Source organism: Bufo gargarizans, chromosome 4, assembly GCF_014858855.1.
Source record: "Bufo gargarizans isolate SCDJY-AF-19 chromosome 4, ASM1485885v1, whole genome shotgun sequence".
Taxonomy (NCBI): Eukaryota; Metazoa; Chordata; class Amphibia; order Anura; family Bufonidae; genus Bufo; species Bufo gargarizans.
The window spans coordinates 508526259-508544051 of record NC_058083.1 but is presented as its reverse complement, the minus strand read 5'-3'; the positions used below and the strand labels follow the sequence as shown (position 1 = coordinate 508544051).

General features: G+C 43.0%; 1 protein-coding gene across 1 annotated transcript in view; it reads left to right on the top strand.

Annotated features, from left to right (window-relative positions):
- Positions 1-3915: 3915 nt before the first annotated feature.
- Positions 3916-17793, top strand: part of USH2A (usherin) — a 426892-nt gene continuing 413014 nt past the window's right edge. Inside the window, exons 1-3 of the mRNA XM_044291289.1 lie at positions 3916-3958; positions 4058-4209; positions 10214-10376. Coding sequence (XP_044147224.1) covers positions 3916-3958; positions 4058-4209; positions 10214-10376 — 358 coding nt within the window. The remainder of the gene's footprint in view (positions 3959-4057; positions 4210-10213; positions 10377-17793) is intronic.

Below are 17793 nucleotides of genomic sequence, written 5' to 3'. Positions count from 1 at the left end.
AAGGGACAGATCTTGTGCCCTGATTCCCAAACTTTTGAGCATCCACAGTCACAAGAAGATGACGGTGGGGAACAGCAATTACTGTTTGATGAGGTGGATGATGATGAGACACAGTTGCCAATAACTCAACGGCAATTACTGTCTCAAGAGGTTGATGAAGAGGATGAGACACAGTTGTCAATCATTGAGGTAGTGGTTAGGTCAACAAGTCAGGGGATGAGCAGAGTGAGGAAGTGGAAGAGGAGGTGGTGGACGATGAAGTCACTGACCCAACCTGGGAAGGTGGAAAGCCAAGCGAGGACAGCAGTACAGAGGGGTAGGGATCTGCTGCACCGCAACAGGCTGGAAGAGGCAGTGGGGTGGCAAAAGGGAGCAGGCGGGCCACACCAAATAGGCCCGCAACTGTTCCATGGAGCACCCCCTGTGGAAATCTCCCTTGCCAAGGGGTATGTGTTCCTCAGTATGGCACTTTTTTGAAGAAAGTTGGGACGACAAAAAAATAGTAGTTTACAACCTGTGCCATATGAAAATGAGCCGGGACTTGAACACTAGCAACCTTGGGACGACAAAAGAATAGTAGTTTGCAACCTGTGCCATATGAAAATGAGCCAGGGCGTGAACACTAGCAACCTTGAAACGACAAAAGAATAGTAGTTTGCAACCTGTGCCATATGAAAATGAGACGGGGCGTGAACACTAGCAACCTCACCATTACCATCATGATCCGCCACATGGCATCCATGTAATAAGTGGGATGAACTCCTGGGTCCACAATCTGTGGCTCACCACAGGATCTCACCACTGACTCCTCTTCCCCTGTGTTACGTGGAGGCCCAATCCCCTGTCGAAGGCGCAGGCCTGGATGCCTCCTGCCCTGCACCTGGACCTTTGCAAGCACCAGTCAGCTTCCGCTATTCACAAGCAAGGAGTGGGCATGGATGTCTTTCCTCTGTGATGTTTTATGAAACTTTGAGGAATCAAAGCGGCGAGCGGCGATAGCGCTATTATCAGTGTAACCATCCCACTTCTGTATCTACTCAAACGCTCGCTGCTCACAATTAAGGATGACGCTTTGCATGTGGAAGAGGTGGAAATGGGGGAAGACATTACACAGGGTGATAGCCAGACCACCTCAGTTCGTCTTCTCAGCACGAATTGGATGATGAAGAGGAGGAGCAGGAGACGGTTGCCTCCACTACAGAGTGTAGTATCCATGGAAGTTTAATTCCACCTGTTCTGTGTGGGTGCGCAAAAGAGGAGTAAGAGGATGAGGAGATTGAGAGTGATCCTCCTGATGACAACAGCAAAGTCTTGACTGTTAGTACTCTGGCACACATGGCTGACTTCATGTTAGGCTGCCTTTCCTGCGACCCGCGGGTTATGCGCATTTTAGACAACACGAATTACAGTTTTTTCACTCTTCTCAGCCCCCGCTACAAAGTGAACTTCTCATCTCTCATTCCTCTGGTGGAGAGGATGAGCAAAATGGTGCAATACCAGAATATCTTTGTTGAAAAATTGCTCCAAAAATTTCTATCTGACAACACTGTCGGCAGAGTCCGTAGTTCCTTGGCCAATCGAGGAGGGGAGACAAGGGGAACACACAGAAGTTCCAACAAAAGCAGGGCAACACTCTCTAAAGCCTGGGACAGTTTCATGACACCCCACCAGCACCCTCACCCTGATGAGTGGTCTAGTGTCACAAGGAGGGAAAAATGTTGGTAGACGGTGAAGGAGTACATAGCAGACCGTGTCAGCGTCCTCAATGATCCCTCAGTGCCTTACAACTACTGGATATCCAAGCTGGACACGTGGTACGAACTGGCGCTCTACGTCTTGGAGGTGCTGGCCTGGCCTGCCCTGCCACCAGCATGCTGCATTGTAACAGATAAGCGTATCCGGCTGTCAACGGAAAATGCTGACAGGTTGACTGTTATAAAAATGAACAAGGCCTCGATTGACCATGACTTCTCTACTCCACCAGAGGAAAGCTGATGAACATAAAGGCACTTTAAATGTGTTGTTTATAATGTACTGAATACACTGTATTCCCATGCACCCCTTCCATCACAAACAAGGGTATATGGTTGAATCTTCCTTTTCTCATCCTCCTTCTCCTCTCCCATCATATCAAGATGCTTATTCGTCGCATATAATGCCCTCGCATATATGCCCTTCGCATATAATTTTTTACAGGGTCAGCTCAGCTGCAGGCCCTCGTATATAATTTTTTAGAGGGTCAGCTCACCAGCAGGCCCTCACATATAATTTTTTACAGGGTCAGCTCACCAGCAGACCTTCACCTAAAATCGTTTACAGGGTCAGCTCACCAGCAGGCCCTCGAATATAATGTTTTACAGGGTCAGCTCAGCTGCAGACCCTCATATATAAGTTTTTAGAGGGTCAGCTCACCAGCAGGCCCTCGCATATAATTTTTTACAGGGTCAGCTCACCAGCAGGCCTTCACCTAAAATCTTTTACAGGGTCAGCTCACCTGAAGGCCCCCACATATAATTTTTTAGATGGTCAGCTCAAATACAGGCCCTAACCTACAACCCATTTAGAGGGTCAGCTCAACTGCAGGCCCTTGCATATCATTTTTTACAGGGTCAGCTCACCAGCAGGCCCTCATCTAAAATCTTTTACAGGGTCAGCTCACCAGCAGGCCCTCGCATATAATGTTTTACAGGGTCAGCTCACCAGCAGGCCTTCATCTACAATCTTTTACAGGGTCAGCTCACCTGCAGGCCCGCATCTAAAATATTTTACAGAGTCAGCTCACCTGCAAGCCCGTATCTAAAATCTTTTACAGGGTCAGCTCACCTGCAGGCCCTCACCTAATTATACCTAATAGGTAATTTGTGCGCATGCTGCCTTGCTTGGATGTGGTAAACGTAGCCTCGAAGAATCGAACACTGATTCACCGTTACCCGTGGTCACCATGGTTTGAGCTGAAAATAACATTGAAAGTTGATAGGGAAGACATACGAATGGATCGTCGCCATCACGGGGACGTGCAATCGGCCCCAGGTTATCTAGAGTCACCAAAGCGGCAGCAGGTACTCGCCCATAATATTTTAGATGGTCAGATCAGCAGGCCCTTCTCCAGATATTTTTGAGGGTCACAAGCAGGCCATCAATCATAATCTTTCAAGGCTGCATATGATGCCCTCCTTTATGTGTAACAAAGGGTGTATTGAAGTGCCGGTTCCTTGTAATTTTTGGCAGCCCTTTCACTTGGTGCATAGGCTTTATGCATGTAGGAGTCCCACTACATGAAATATTATGCCACAATGTGAATGAGGCCCTCCTTTATATGATATACAGGTTGTATCGGAGTGCCTCTTCCTATTTTGGCAGCACTTGCACTTTATATACAAGTAAATATACAAGAAATAATGTTTCCTAACAATTTTTCCTCTAAAATCGATTTATCTTCGGTTTTGTGTGTATTATTGTCTGTAAAAGTGGCGTACTAATCGGACAACATCGTTCCCAGCAGCGACCTGGGAGTCCAAGATGCATCCAGACATCCTCCCTCTGCCTTTCCCGAACCATTTCGGTGGTGTTTAAATCAATTTCTGACCTTTTCCTATGAACCAGACACCCTCACCTCTTCAGAGCAGGGGGTGCCTGGTTTAATGCTTGGGTTCTCCCATTGACTTCCATTATACTCGGGTGCTCGGTAGAGCACCCGAGCATCTCGATGTGTTCGACCAGAGCACCCGGGCACCAGAGCACTTTGATGCTCGATCAACACTATTAAGCAGATTAATTCTATCTTGTCATTACCTAGACCAAAATTATTGTCACATATGGTGTCATTTAGGATCTCATAGAGCAAATATTTGAGCACTACATACACGGTTATTGTCACTGTATATACTGTATGTAATAATGTTAGCATTGTGCATTATGACTGCACCAGAACTGAACAGATTGTTGTTAATGAGCAGAAGTAAAATGATTCGGAGCCGTTAGCCTTCCCTTTATTATATACTGATATCTTATTGTTCTGTCTTTACTATAAGATTTAATTTTACTGTTACTTTTCTAGGCGTTATCACATCTTATGGGCTGTACATGGATGGAATATTAATGCAGAACTCTTCGCATCTAAGTTATTTTGTAGATGGCCTGGCTCCCTGGAGTAAACATTCATTCAGGCTCCAGGCTTGTACTGCAAAAGGCTGTGCCTTAGGTGAAAAGGTAAGACATTTGCAGGTTAACTAGTTCCGTGCATTTTTAAAAATTCTCAAATTGTTAGATTTTTGTTACTGTAAATCTCAATAAAACTGAATCAAGCACCAGATTCTCAGGTCTATTGGACTGATGCTCCGGTATAAAATAGCCCAATAAGTGGTCTAAACCCATTGTTAGGGTTCCTTAGGGCCACCAGAAGAGATGACACTGAAAGCCCATCTATACACGTTTATTATTTAGTTGCACTGTAATCTTTGGTATTATCATTGTAGATATAGGATACATCATCAATCAGATCTAATAGGTTATTTGGGACTAGTGATTGATGAACATCGGCCGGGACGGTTCGCGCGTTCGCGATCAAATGATTAATGGCAGGCGAACCTGAAAAACCTTCAGGTCATATTTGAAGCCACCAAATATTTACTGAAAGTGCACAAACAGTCCCACAACATGGACAGTGACATACCAAAATGGGATCAATGGCAAAAATTCCCACAAAAAAATATGTATTTTAATCAGCGGCCATTTTTACGCATCAAAAATGTGCCCTGCTGGAGCCTAGAAATTTTTTTTTAGGTCACGGGAGTATAGGCCCTAAAAATTAGGCATTCAAGGGATTATGTGGCTGGAGGTACATTCGGCGGTCATTAAATAACAATTTTACTGTAGGCCAGTGGAGTACAGGCCGCCAAAATTAGGCATTCACCTGACAGAAAAGAAAAGCCAAGAGTTCCATGGAAAATTGTGCCAGCTCTGGTCACAGGTCAAGCCTGCACACCCAGTAGTCCAGGGGTTCCTCACTTCTCAGAGCTTCCACATCGACTCTTAATCCGATGTAGTCTGACACCTGTCGGTCTAGACGTTCCCTGAAGCTGTATTTTGTGGAAGCAGGTATATAGAGCCCCTTAATATTTGGTGGAAGCAGGTATATCAATCCCCTTAATCAGTATTTTGTGGAAGCAGGTATATCAATCCCCTTAATCAGTATTTTGTGGAAGCAGGTATATCAAACTCCTTAATCAGTATTTTGTGGAAGCAGATATATCAAATCCCTTAATCAGTATTTTGCGGAAGCAGGTATATTGCAGGCCTCAATTAAACCCCTCAATCAGTATTTTGTGAAAACAGGTATATAGAACCCCTTAATCAATATTTTGTGGAAGCAGGTATATCGCACTCCTCAATCAGTATTTTCATGGATGATGTTGCAGATAGCTGGAACTAATGAATAAACGTCCGACTGGCTTGATCCCAAACTAAGGAGCATATAGGTGAGCCCTATAAATCCCTAAGAGCTCTCCCTGACTGCTATGCCCATGCAAGGGTCTCAATGATAGAAGATTGCATGCCCACGTACCTAAGACTGTGTGACACCTGAAAACCCTATAATAGTGAGAAGACATGAGTCAGGGTCACCTAGAATCAAGCCAGCAAGGAAACACAATACATTAAAAGACTTATCTAAGCAAACAGCAGCAGCAGCAGCCTCCAGCAGTGAACACTTCATCCAGGAAGTATTATAAACCGCAAAGTGAGGCAGTATGGGAAGGGAATATAAAGGGAGACGATTAGTCTAAATAGGTGACACCTGGGAGAAGGAAAGGAGATGACAAAGTGAAACCAAAACAAGGACCGTCATGCAAGAGGTAGAGAAGGACGTCTGCCAGACCTTCTCACAGAACTGGCGGTGACAGGTATATAGAAACCCCTTATTCAGTATTTTGTTGAAGCCTGGTATATCGCACCCCTCAATCAGTATTTTGTGGAAGCAGGTATATTAATCCCGCTGATCAGTATTTTGTGGAAGTAGGTATATCGCACCCCTCAATCTGTATTTTGTAGAAGTAGGTATATAGAACCCCTTTATCAATATTTGGTGGAAGCAAGTACATCAAACCCCTTAATCAGTATTTTGTTGAAGCAGGTGTATCGCAGGCCTCAATCAATATTTGGTGGAAGCAAGAATATAAAAACCCCTTATTCAGTATTTTGTTGAAGCAGGTATATCAATCCCCTTATTCAGTATTTTGTGGAAGCAGGTATATTGCACTCCTCCATCAGTATTTGGTGGAAGCAGGTACATATATAGACCGCCTTAATCAATATTTGGTGGAAGCAGGTATATCGCACCCCTCAATCTGTATTTTATGGAAGCAGGTATATTAAACCCATCATCAGTAGTTTGCGGAAGCTGGTTTATCGCAGGCCTCAATTAATATTTGGTAGAAGCAGGTATATCAATCCCCTTAATCAATATTTTGTGGAAGCAGGTATATAGAACCCCTTAATCAATATTTGGTGGAAGCAGGTATATCGCACCCCTCAATCTGTATTTTGTCGAAGAAGGTGTATCGAACCCCTCAATCAGTATTTTATGGAAACAGGTATATAGAACCCCTTAATCAATATTTTGTGGAAGCAGGCATATCGCACCCCTCAATCAGTATTTTGTGGAAGCAAGTATATAGAAACCCCTAATCAGTATTTTGTGGAAGCAGGTATATAGAACCCCTTAATCAATATTTGGTGGAAGCAGGTATATCGCACCCCTCAATCTGTATTTTGTCGAAGAAGGTGTATCGAACCCCTCAATCAGTATTTTATGGAAACAGGTATATAGAACCCCTTAATCAATATTTTGTGGAAGCAGGCATATCGCACCCCTCAATCAGTATTTTGTGGAAGCAAGTATATAGAAACCCCTAATCAGTATTTTGTGGAAGCAGGTATATTGCAAGCCTCAATCAATATTTGGTGGAAGCAGGTATATTGCACCCCTCAATCAGTATTTTGTGGAATCAGGTATATCAAACCCCTTAATCAGTATTTTGTGGAAGCAGGTGTATTGAACCCCTCAATCAGTATTTTGTGGAAATTGGTATATTCAAACCCCTTAATAAGTATTTTGTGGAAGCAGGTATATCGCACCCCTTAATCTGTATTTTGTGGAAGCAGTTATATTGTACCCCTCAATCAGTTTTTTGGGGGGCAACATGTATATCACACCCATTGCAAATAGTTGTTCCAATAGCGTTTGTCCCTCTATATAGCTGCGATATCACAGCAGAACAGCACACAACTGCTGCACAATACAAATGCACTAATAATATACTTTCTGACATAGAAATTATATTATAAGTATATCATTCCCCTCAGTATATCACACCTATCGATAGCACACCTATACCAGTCCTTAAAAGGACTTTTGTGGCCCTATTAGCTAGCGTTTGGTGTCCTTAACAGTCTCTCCCTGCTCCACAAAGCAACCTCTCCTTACACTGGCAAAACACAGAATTTAAAATGGCTGCCAGATCGGGTTCTGTTATAGGGTGGGAGTGTGTCCATGTGCTGAAACTTCTCAATAGGCTGTCCTGTCCAACCTGATGAATGTGTCATGGGTCAAAGTTTGGTGCAATGCAAAAGAATATGGTACATGCGAACATCACCATATGTTCGCATGTTCGGCGAATCGCGAACGAGCAATGATTGCACCACTCCCCATCATTGGACCCCTCAGATGCCACGTTCATAGCTGATAGCAGCATCTGAAAGTAATTATACAGTGTAAAATGTAAAAATAAATAATTGCATCATACCTACCTCCAAAATCTTTCTCATCGGCCGGTGTGGTGACGTCATACATAGCTACACACGGGATTTCATGTGAGATTTTCAAGATGGTGGCAGCCGGCCTGTTGTGAGCAAATGGCTGAGGTAAGTATTATTTTTTTGCTTTTTTACTCCATTTCAGGGGAAATCGATTTCTCTACCACAAATCACAAGGAAATTCGGCTTTGCGGCAAATCTCACTCAACGCTAATGGAGATGTTTTACTTATCTTGTGGTATTTCTTTTTATTACAAAGATGTATTACAGCACCACACCTGTCCACAGGTTGTGTGTGGTATTGCAGTTCATCCTCATTTGCTTCAGTGGAGCTCAGTTCTAAAAAAAATCTATGGACAGGTGTGGGTCTTTTACTCAAAGAGTACCAATGGGTTCTCCAGGGTTTAACAATCGAAGACCTATCCCTAAGGCCTCTTTCCCATTGGTGTGTGCGCCCCGTTGCCGTATTGCGGACCGCATTTGTGGATCCGCAATACACGGGTGCCGTTCCGTGGTCATTCCGCATCACGGATGCAGATACATTCCCTTCAATGGGTCCGCAAATCCAGAGATGCGGAATGGTGCGGAACGGAACCACGGAACGTAAACCTTCGGAAGCACTACGGAGTGCTTCCATGGGGTTTCGTCCCGTTATTCTGTTCCGCAAAAAGATATAACATGTCCTATCTTTTTGCGGAACGGCCGGATCGCGTACCCGTTCAAGTGAATGGGTCCGCAATCTGCTGCGGCTGCCCCACGGACTGTACTCGTGTATTGCGGCCCGCATTTTGCAGGCCGCAATACGGCAACGGGACGCACACGCCAGTGTGAAAGAGGCCTAAATTTGGTGGATTCCAAAACACGCTATCCTTGCCAATGCCAGAACTTTACGGTGCTCCCATTGAAGTGAATATTGCAGTAACCAGCTCTGTCCACTACACAGTGGATGGAACTGTATAGTTCCGACACCAGAGCTACTCCCGACAAACTTGTGGGGTGTCGGACCCCCGCCGATCTGATATTGATGATGGATCCTAAGAGATAAGTCATCGATTGTTAAACCCTAGAGAAGCCCTTTAAGGGTCAGGAAATGGTTACTCTCATGTCTCCTTGTCATATGCCGCATGAAACACACAGAACTCTGCAAGAAAATTCTGAATCCTAATTGTGTCTACTTAGAGGGTTCCGTTTTACTACTTGAATTGGTTCCAACTTTTCCCACAGCCGCTATGGTGGAGCAGAAATGTACAGTTTATTACCATCAAACATTTTATAGCTTCAACTACTTTGATGAATATTTACTCTTAAAAGCTTGCCTGGCCCGGCGCCAGAGTAGTGTCTTCATTTTTAACTTCAAGTATGTTAGAAGTTTTTTTTTTTATAAAGAAAAAAGTAGGTATGAAAAATGAAAATGAGATAAATGTCAGAGAAAAGTAAAAAAAAAAAAACTGTGTGCAAAGTTATACAGAGTGAACTCTGTCTCCGATTAACATTGGCTATGTCATCAGCAAAATGTATTACCATTGGAGTATAGTCAGGTTTCCTCTTTTGCTGTTGTCATTTTTCACTTATATTTTTTCTTTACACCATATGAACAAAAACATGGCTGCCTTCTCCCAAAAACAGCACCACCCCTGTCCACAGGTTGTGTGCGATATAGCAGTTGTGTCACTTTGACTCCAATGGAGACAAGCTGCAATACCAGACATAAACCATAGACAGGAGTGGTGCTGTTTTTGGAGGAAAGCAGCCAAGTTTTTCTAATCTCGGACAACCCCTTTTAATAATACAGCTAATATTAGTCATAATTAATGTTAAAAAAATAATAATAATCCAACATCCTATAGTACATCCAGAGATCTTGTCATTCATTGTTCCAGTTGCTCTTCTAGATTTATTTCAAGCTGGCAACTCGGGGGCTGCACCTCCTGAGCTGTGATAGGGAGAGAGCTGCAGCAAAAAGGATACATCTCCCTATCACAGCTCAGGAGGTGTATCCTTCCTGCAGCAGTTCTCGCCTTATCACAGTTCAGGAGGCATGCCCTTTCTGCTGCAGCTCTCTCTCTATCATAGCTCAGGAGGCATGTCCTTTCTGCTGCAGCTCTCTTTCTATCACAGCTCAGGAGGCATGTCCTTTCTGCTGCAGCTTCCTGTAACTGTTACCACTTCTAACAGTAGATATCGCTGGTAGCAGTTGAAAGATGAAACTGAGCATGTGCGACCACGTCAATAGGTGGATGTAGACACATTACTATGCATTATAAACACCAGGGGGGCATCAGTATAATGAAATAAAGAGTATATCTCACAGCCAGTATTTTTGAAGCAGAAAATAAATGACAAAAGTAACTAGTTTTTCATTCAGTATATCTGTGTGTTGAGTCTATTTTTATCTTCATAGACTGAGGCCTATACTCAAGAATCTGAGCCAGAAGGGAATGTTTCAGTCCATGTGAATATAAATGGTCCAAAGGATGTCCAACTGAAATGGCAAGGACCCGAAAAGCCCAATGGCCATATTACATATGATGTCATCTTCAATGGATTGCTTTATGAAAAAGAAGGTAACTAATATGTGGTGAATTGTGTCATTATAATGTATTTCTCATTAAAGAGATTGTTTGCTTAGAAAACACATTTCTCAATACTTTATTAGGGAATTAATAAGATCGGTAATTTCTTGAGGATGACTTTCATAAATTAGCTGAAGGAGGGAGCAGCTACAAAGAGCATCTCCATCTCTGGAGGACCTGTCATGTCCATGCAGCCCATTGATTTCAATGCGCACGATGTAATGCTACGTCCCGTCTATTGTAGTGCTGCAAGGAAATTGAACCCTTGATTTCTCAGCAGAATACAGCAGATCGATAAGGTTCCAGAGGAGGAATGATTTGTTATATGTTTATTTTCAGGGATCCTTGTAAACAAGAGATCTTAAAAAATATATATAAACCCTCAAAAATAATTTTGAATCTTTTATCACGTTTAAAACTTGTAAATAATATGGTTCCAGATAGCAAAGATCTGAACTTGTCTCAGGACAACCAGGAGTCATTTATATTTGCACCCCTAAAGATATGTACCTGGTACTCTTTACAACATGTAAGTATGCTGGGGCAAGCTTGTGGATTTAGGTAAGGAAAAGATCTTAAGGTGGGTTATGGAGGTGGGACCAACTTCAGAGTCCCAGGAAGATAGAAGTAGGCATTTTTTTATATAGGTTTCCACTGAACAGTCTAGGTCAATTAAAAATACTAGTTGTATCTTACAGTAACAGGTGGAATAATGTAGTAGTCAGACTGGGCCATCAACAATAGTCATAAAATATTTACCAAATCAGGAGATCATAATAGAGTCCTCCGCAGTCATGGTCAACGTCTGCATCAAACCAGTTACAAAACCAGAAAGCATGACATAACCGGAATTTAGGTTGGATAATTCCAACAGTAGGGAGAGCTGACATGGGTAACAGAGCCAAAACGTTAGGACCAAGAACTTAGGATGTGGAAATCAAGATTATTAATGAAGGATCAGGGACTTAGGACCAGAAATCTGGAATTAAGAATAAGAACCCATAGGTTGGCTTATATAGCCAGAGAGACTCCATGGAACAAGGTGGATATGAGCCTTGTGGGTTTATGTAAAACAAATAGTACTTTTGGCGTGTGAAGGACTTCCTTATGCACAAAGACTGATGTACCATAGAGACAGCCCATGCGCCTGCTGTGGAGGCCTTGGAAAGAGGGTCTAAGGCCTTTAGTGGTCCCATCAAATTTGGGAAGTTTTTAATTAAGGGGGCAAGGAACTGGCCAAAAGGTCATTGAGTGGGGTGTAAATGAGATAGCAGACAGCAAGCCCTTATTCCTGGGTGGTAAACCAGCACTCTAATAATGGAATGATTTTGATTGGCAGAATAGAGGGGGGCATGCAAAGATCAAAATGGGTCCCTTATTAGAGTGCTGGTTTGACACTCAGGAATAAGAGTCTGCTGTCTGCTATCCCCATTATATCCCACTCAATGACCTTTTGGCGATTCCCCCCGCCTTCTTCCATGTGTGAACTATTACAGTTTACCTTTATGTGAAATATTTGTTGATTCAGACCGAATATTTGATAGGGATAACCAAATTTCCCCAAATTTGTTTTGGGTCCAAGCAATTTGGTTTATTCGGCTCTCAGGTTTCATTTGGTCCAAATCGAAAGTGGCCCAATTGCCCCAAAAAGTCATGTATGACACCGATGAGGACTCATAGGGCTGTATCAATCCCTTTGAAGCTCTTTAAAATGAAGACAGCATTAGTAATGTCAAAGTGACAGCAACATTTATGGCTATGGTTACACAGACGGTAGGTAATAGCCTCTTTAATAACACATTGCACCGTTGGATTATTATTATTTTTTTAAGAGGTCCAAACAAATGCTTGCTGGTGTCTATACCACCCAGGTTCATGTGATTCTCCTGCTTCAATTTTCCTGTCTTCTAATCTGAATAATGGATGACACCATTTTCAGCCCAAAGTTTTTTTTTAATTTAAAACGGAATAAAAATTATCCCTTTTTGGATGCCTTCTTTTATTTCTTCTTAATTGTAAAATAGCAACAACCATTTTGTGTCATTCGTGACGTATCCCAAAAATTGGATTCCAAGGTAAGCCACGTTTTTGGGAAATTCATAACAAACTTAATTTGTTTAGAACTGATTTGCTCATCCTTAAAAGGGCTTTCCAGGATTTTACAACTGATGACCTATCCTCTGGATAGGTCATCAGTATCTGATCAGTGGGGGTCCGACACCCAGGATACCCACCGATCAGCTGTTTGAGAAGACACCGGCCTTCTCCATGCTCAACAAGCACAGCGCTGTAAACTGTACAGCGGTTGTGCTTGGTATCGCAGCACAGCCCCATTCACTTGAATGGGACTGAGCTGTGCCTAAGTTTTGTGACCAATGAACGTGTCGTCACTGGCCTAGGAGAAGCTGTGAGAAGGCCGTGGCACTCACAGTAGCACCGCTGCCTTCTCAAACAGCTTATTGGCGGGGGTGCTGGGTTTGGACCCACACCGATCAGATCCTGATGACCTATCCAGAAGTCTTGGAAAACCCCTTTAAAGGCTATGTACACTATTGGGGGCAATTTTTGTTTTTATGATTTCATTTTACTTATTTTTGGCTTAAAATCATTTTTTAAACTGGCTTTTATAAAAAAAAATATTTAGCTGTTCTGTCACAAGAAGTTAACTATTTGTCTAGCTGTGTGAATGGTACTTTCACTTTGTGCCGGCCATCTTATAACCCTTATCTCTAAATTACTAAAAGGTCATAAACACCTATTTAAGCCACATTCTTATCAGTAAGATAAGTATTGAGTTATAATTAGTTTTTGTAAGGCCAGAGAATAGAGATGAGAAGCTGTCTGCTGAGCTTCTACTAGAGAATCTCAAGGATGTACAGAGAAAAGGACTCAACATTTTTAATAGAGAAATTATATTATATTAAGGGTAATTTTGGCGTCGGCACTCCTGCCTCTTTTTGGGATATACTTGGAATTTAAGTTCATGCGCTTCTTGCGTGATTCATAGGTGGTGTCAGCAAAATAGACCAAGTTCATATGTGATGTATAGAAGAAATAAACTTGCGACACTCACCAGATTTCTTTGCAGCTTGTTTATTCAAATTTAAAACATTGTCGCTGGTGCGGGCACTCACTCAGTTACAGGCGGCTGCCGTTTCGCGCTATCCACGCTTCTTCTGGCCTCCCACGTCTTGTCTCTTAATAGAGAAACTAAAAAGACAGGGTGACATTAGCAGGAGGTGCTCAAACCCACATGCAGTCATGCATATATACAGGGGAGCAAATCCTGCACTTGTGGCCCGTTGCTAATGGCGATCCCAAGCAAAATGCATACGGTGGAGGATGCTGCGGCAAACCACAAGTACCACAATAGACATCTCACACAAGATAGCAAGTGCGGATGTCATAATCAATATAACAATATAACAAAACAATAGCAAAGACAGGTGCACTCTGCGGTCTCACTAAACCCTCAAACTGATTTTAAAATTGAGAGATTAGTCAACATGTCCTACGGTGTAGAACATGTCTAAGCCGGGGCACCACGCCAAGGTTTCTCAAGTAGCCCGGGACCTAACACTCTCCTACCTGAGCCGTATGGGCAATACCAGGAGCCAGTGGGCAAATTACAGGAGCATGAGGCCGACTCACAAACAGCTCACCAGTTACCTCCAGCATGTAACCATGCTTGCAATGGGAGGAGGGAGGAGTCTGCGAGTCCCACTCAAGACTGGCTGATATGGCCCAGGCCTCACAGGTGCACCTAAATGTGGCCTGTAGATGGAAAACAGGCACATTTAAATTGGAGTTTATACACCTCCAGGAATCTATATATACAAACTAAAAAGACAGGGTGGCATTAGCAGGAGGTGCTCAAACCCACATGCAGTCGTGCATATATACAGGGGAGCAAATCCTGCACTTGTGGCCCGTTGCGAATGGCGATCCCCAGCAAAATGCATACGGTGGAGGATGCCCGCGGCGAACCACAAGTGAATAGAGACCAATAGATAAACTTATTTTAGCTCATTATTAGTACATGTAATAATAATTAAAAAAATCCCCCCAAAGGTGTACATAGCCTTGAAAAAGGCTCATTTAGAGCCGAAACGTTGCACCGGATGGTTGAATAAAGGAAACACATTTTTTTCATCTGACTGGAGTGCCGTCCATTTTCTGGATTTACTTGTGGGGTAAGAAGTCGATTCCCTGGGAACGTGCACCCAACCTTATCTGTTTATAGCCAGTGCCGCCATTTTTCTTCCATAGCCTTTAATATAGATATACTGTATATTATATTATAATTTTTATTTGAATAACTGAGTTTTATTCTACATTTCCACAATTTTTTTAATCAACATACAAAAAAATTCTACTAAATTCAAAAACATCTTTCCCCATCAGAAGTCAAAAAAGATTTTCCCGCCATACCCAGCGCTATCATTTTATTTTCTGCTTCTCGCCTGCACTACAGTCCCCACAGAATGTACCGTTTTGTGAAGCATATGTGCCTAAGAGTTTAATATATGATAGGCAGTCTCTCCTGACCTCCTTCAAAAGCTTCCTCTGTCCCCTTTTTTGTGCAATGAGCACTTTGATGCTTTCTGCTGTGAAGCACTTGTAACAATAGGAGTTGTCAGACTCATGGATTTTTTTAATCTAAAAAAAACTTTTTAACATTTTTGACAGACACCATCGGTCTAGAACAATGTGCACGTGTTACATCTTCTGTCGCACTGTGAAAATTCTGCCTCTCCCTTTTTCGCCTCTCGTCACCGCCGGTTGTCAAGACATCAAATCGGCATTAAATGTTGCAAGTCTTTGCAGCAAGAGAACTTTCAAAAAGTCAGGACCCATTTGCCAAACAGCCCTTTTAGAAAATGTATTCCGTTCTCGGCAGAATTTTCTTTCATTTCTTCCCACGGAGAACTATACTGATTTCTCCCAGTGGAATCTTCTGGAATTTATCGGTTCATGGTTGGCAGTCACAGATTAAGGTAAATGTCGATCTGTAATGACCCTCTACATGTTAGTATTGCAGTAAAGCCAGGCTTTTATGTCAAAGATATCGAAGAGGGAGCTATTACACATGACAGGGGTGATCAAGGGACTGCAATCCAAGGCAAGCATTATTAAATATTGACTAGTTCTGTGATTTATGTACAGCTAGAAGAAAAAAGTGACTTTTTAACTATTATATATTCTTCAGCAAGGAAAACCAGCCATTTATCTCCTGACGGCGCGAAAGGACTGACTCCCTGCATATTTTAGTGGTGGGAAAGCTGATCTTAAGAATCAGGCACGTTCTTTCATCTTAACAATCCGGTCTGCTAATTTGTAGAGCAGGTAAACTCTGGAAATAAATGACAGGGCCTGGTACTGGCTACTGGAGCAAGAAGGGGAAATTAATTGGCAGGAGGTTTTTAAGGGCCCCTGCAGCCCTAATGTCAGGTTTCCTTTGCATTTGCCTTGTAGAGTGAGGTCTGCTTTCATAATGGTATACTGTATGTCCTTGATGGTTTTCTTTATGACAGTCTGAGTGCCAAAGCCCTGAAACAAAGCTAAATGCATACCTATAGATTTAGATGATAAAATTCCAGCTTCCTGCAGCCACCACTAGAGGGAGCTTAGGTGCTTACTGCATGCTGTGTTGTTATTAAGAGGAATGTGTATACATTATGCAGGATGCTCTTCAGCTCCCTCTAGTGGTGGTTGTATGTAGTCAAAATTGTAATGTTTGACTCTATGGCTATACTAGGGATTTCCGACAGCTAAAAAGATGATACATTGAGAAATTATTCAGCATGGAATATTGACCCTTTAACTAACATGGCACTACAACAAGGTAGAGATTCACTTTAAAGGGTTTATCCCATGATTAAGGTAAACAAAATGAAAATCAGACATCATATAGTACATGACAATCTCTTTTGAACAAAGCTAGAACCAGCCCTGTACCACACATGGATCCAGAGATTTCCACATTCATTACACCTATTGCTCCGCTAGATCCTTTTCTGGCTACAAGTCGGGGGGGTGTAATTTCTCAGGTGGTGTGACTTTTCTGCTGGTGCTCTCTCCCTCTCCCAGCACAGGGCACATGTCCTTTCTGCTGCAGCTCTCTTCCAGTCACAGGTCAGAGGGAATGTCCTTTTTTTTGCAGCTCTCACCTTATCACTGCCCAGGGCGGCATAGGACATACAGAGCCAAACCTTGTTATTAAAGGGAGCGTGTCACCTACTTTGAGCATTTTAGACCACTCATATTGCATTATAGCACAGTTGCCCAACATAAAAATAGTACCTCTCTTCTGTCCCTCCCACGTCCAGAAGCTGAAAAAAACACTGTATAAAGATATGCAAATTACATTCCGCAAGTGCCCAGGGGTGGCGTTATGGCCGCAAGTGCCTAGGCCCCTCTCCGGTGTGCCCACATGACCACTCCCCTTGCAGTCTATTGGCCTGCCCCCCTCCTACTACGTCCTCCTCCTCTGGCTTGGAGATCTCACCACCAGGCCCGTGTATGCGCACTGTTAAGATCACATGCGCAGGCCCGGCGGTGACAGGCGTTCTACTGGCTGTAGGATAACAAGAGAGGCACATTAAGTGAACTAACACATCACTGCATGACCAGTTTAGGGAGATTGTTGTGGACATGCTTTGTGACTTGTGCAGGGAGGGGGAGGAGGTGAGCTGTGACCATCAATTGTGAATGATGAATACTGAGTTATATTGCAACTTTGTGATGGGAAGCAGTGGCAAGTCTCCTCAGACCATGGACATCATGGACCCCATGCCCTCTATTCTACCATGTCCACATATCTTTTTGGCTTCAATCATAATAGTTTAGGAGTGTCATCATGTCCTGGAATATGGAACATCAGGTTCGTCATATTAAATGACTATTACTGCAGCTCAGTCCCATGCCCTGAGATGTAATGAGCTGAAATACTAGCCGCTACCAAATGCATGGTGTTGGTCCTGGAAAACAGTTAAAGGGGTCTTTCAGAAGTAGAATATTGATGACCCATCCTCAGGATAGGTCATCAATATCTGATTAATAGGGGTCTCATTCCCAGCAAACCCGGTGATCAGCTGTTTGAAGGAGCCACTGTGCTCCAATGAGCTTTGTTGCTTCTTCCTAGGTCAGTGATGTCACGTTATCGGTCACATAGCCTATGTGGAGCACAGTCCCATTCAAGTAAATGTGCTGGGCTGCAATACCAAGCACAGCCACTATACAATGTAGAGCACTATGCTGGATAAGCGGTGAAGAGGCTGCAGTGCTCACCAAAGCAAACAGCTGATTACTGGGGTTGTTCGGAGTCGGCCTCCGTTGACCAGATAGTGATGACCTATCTTGAGAATAGGTCTACAATATTCTACTGCTGAAAGACCCCATTTAGCTG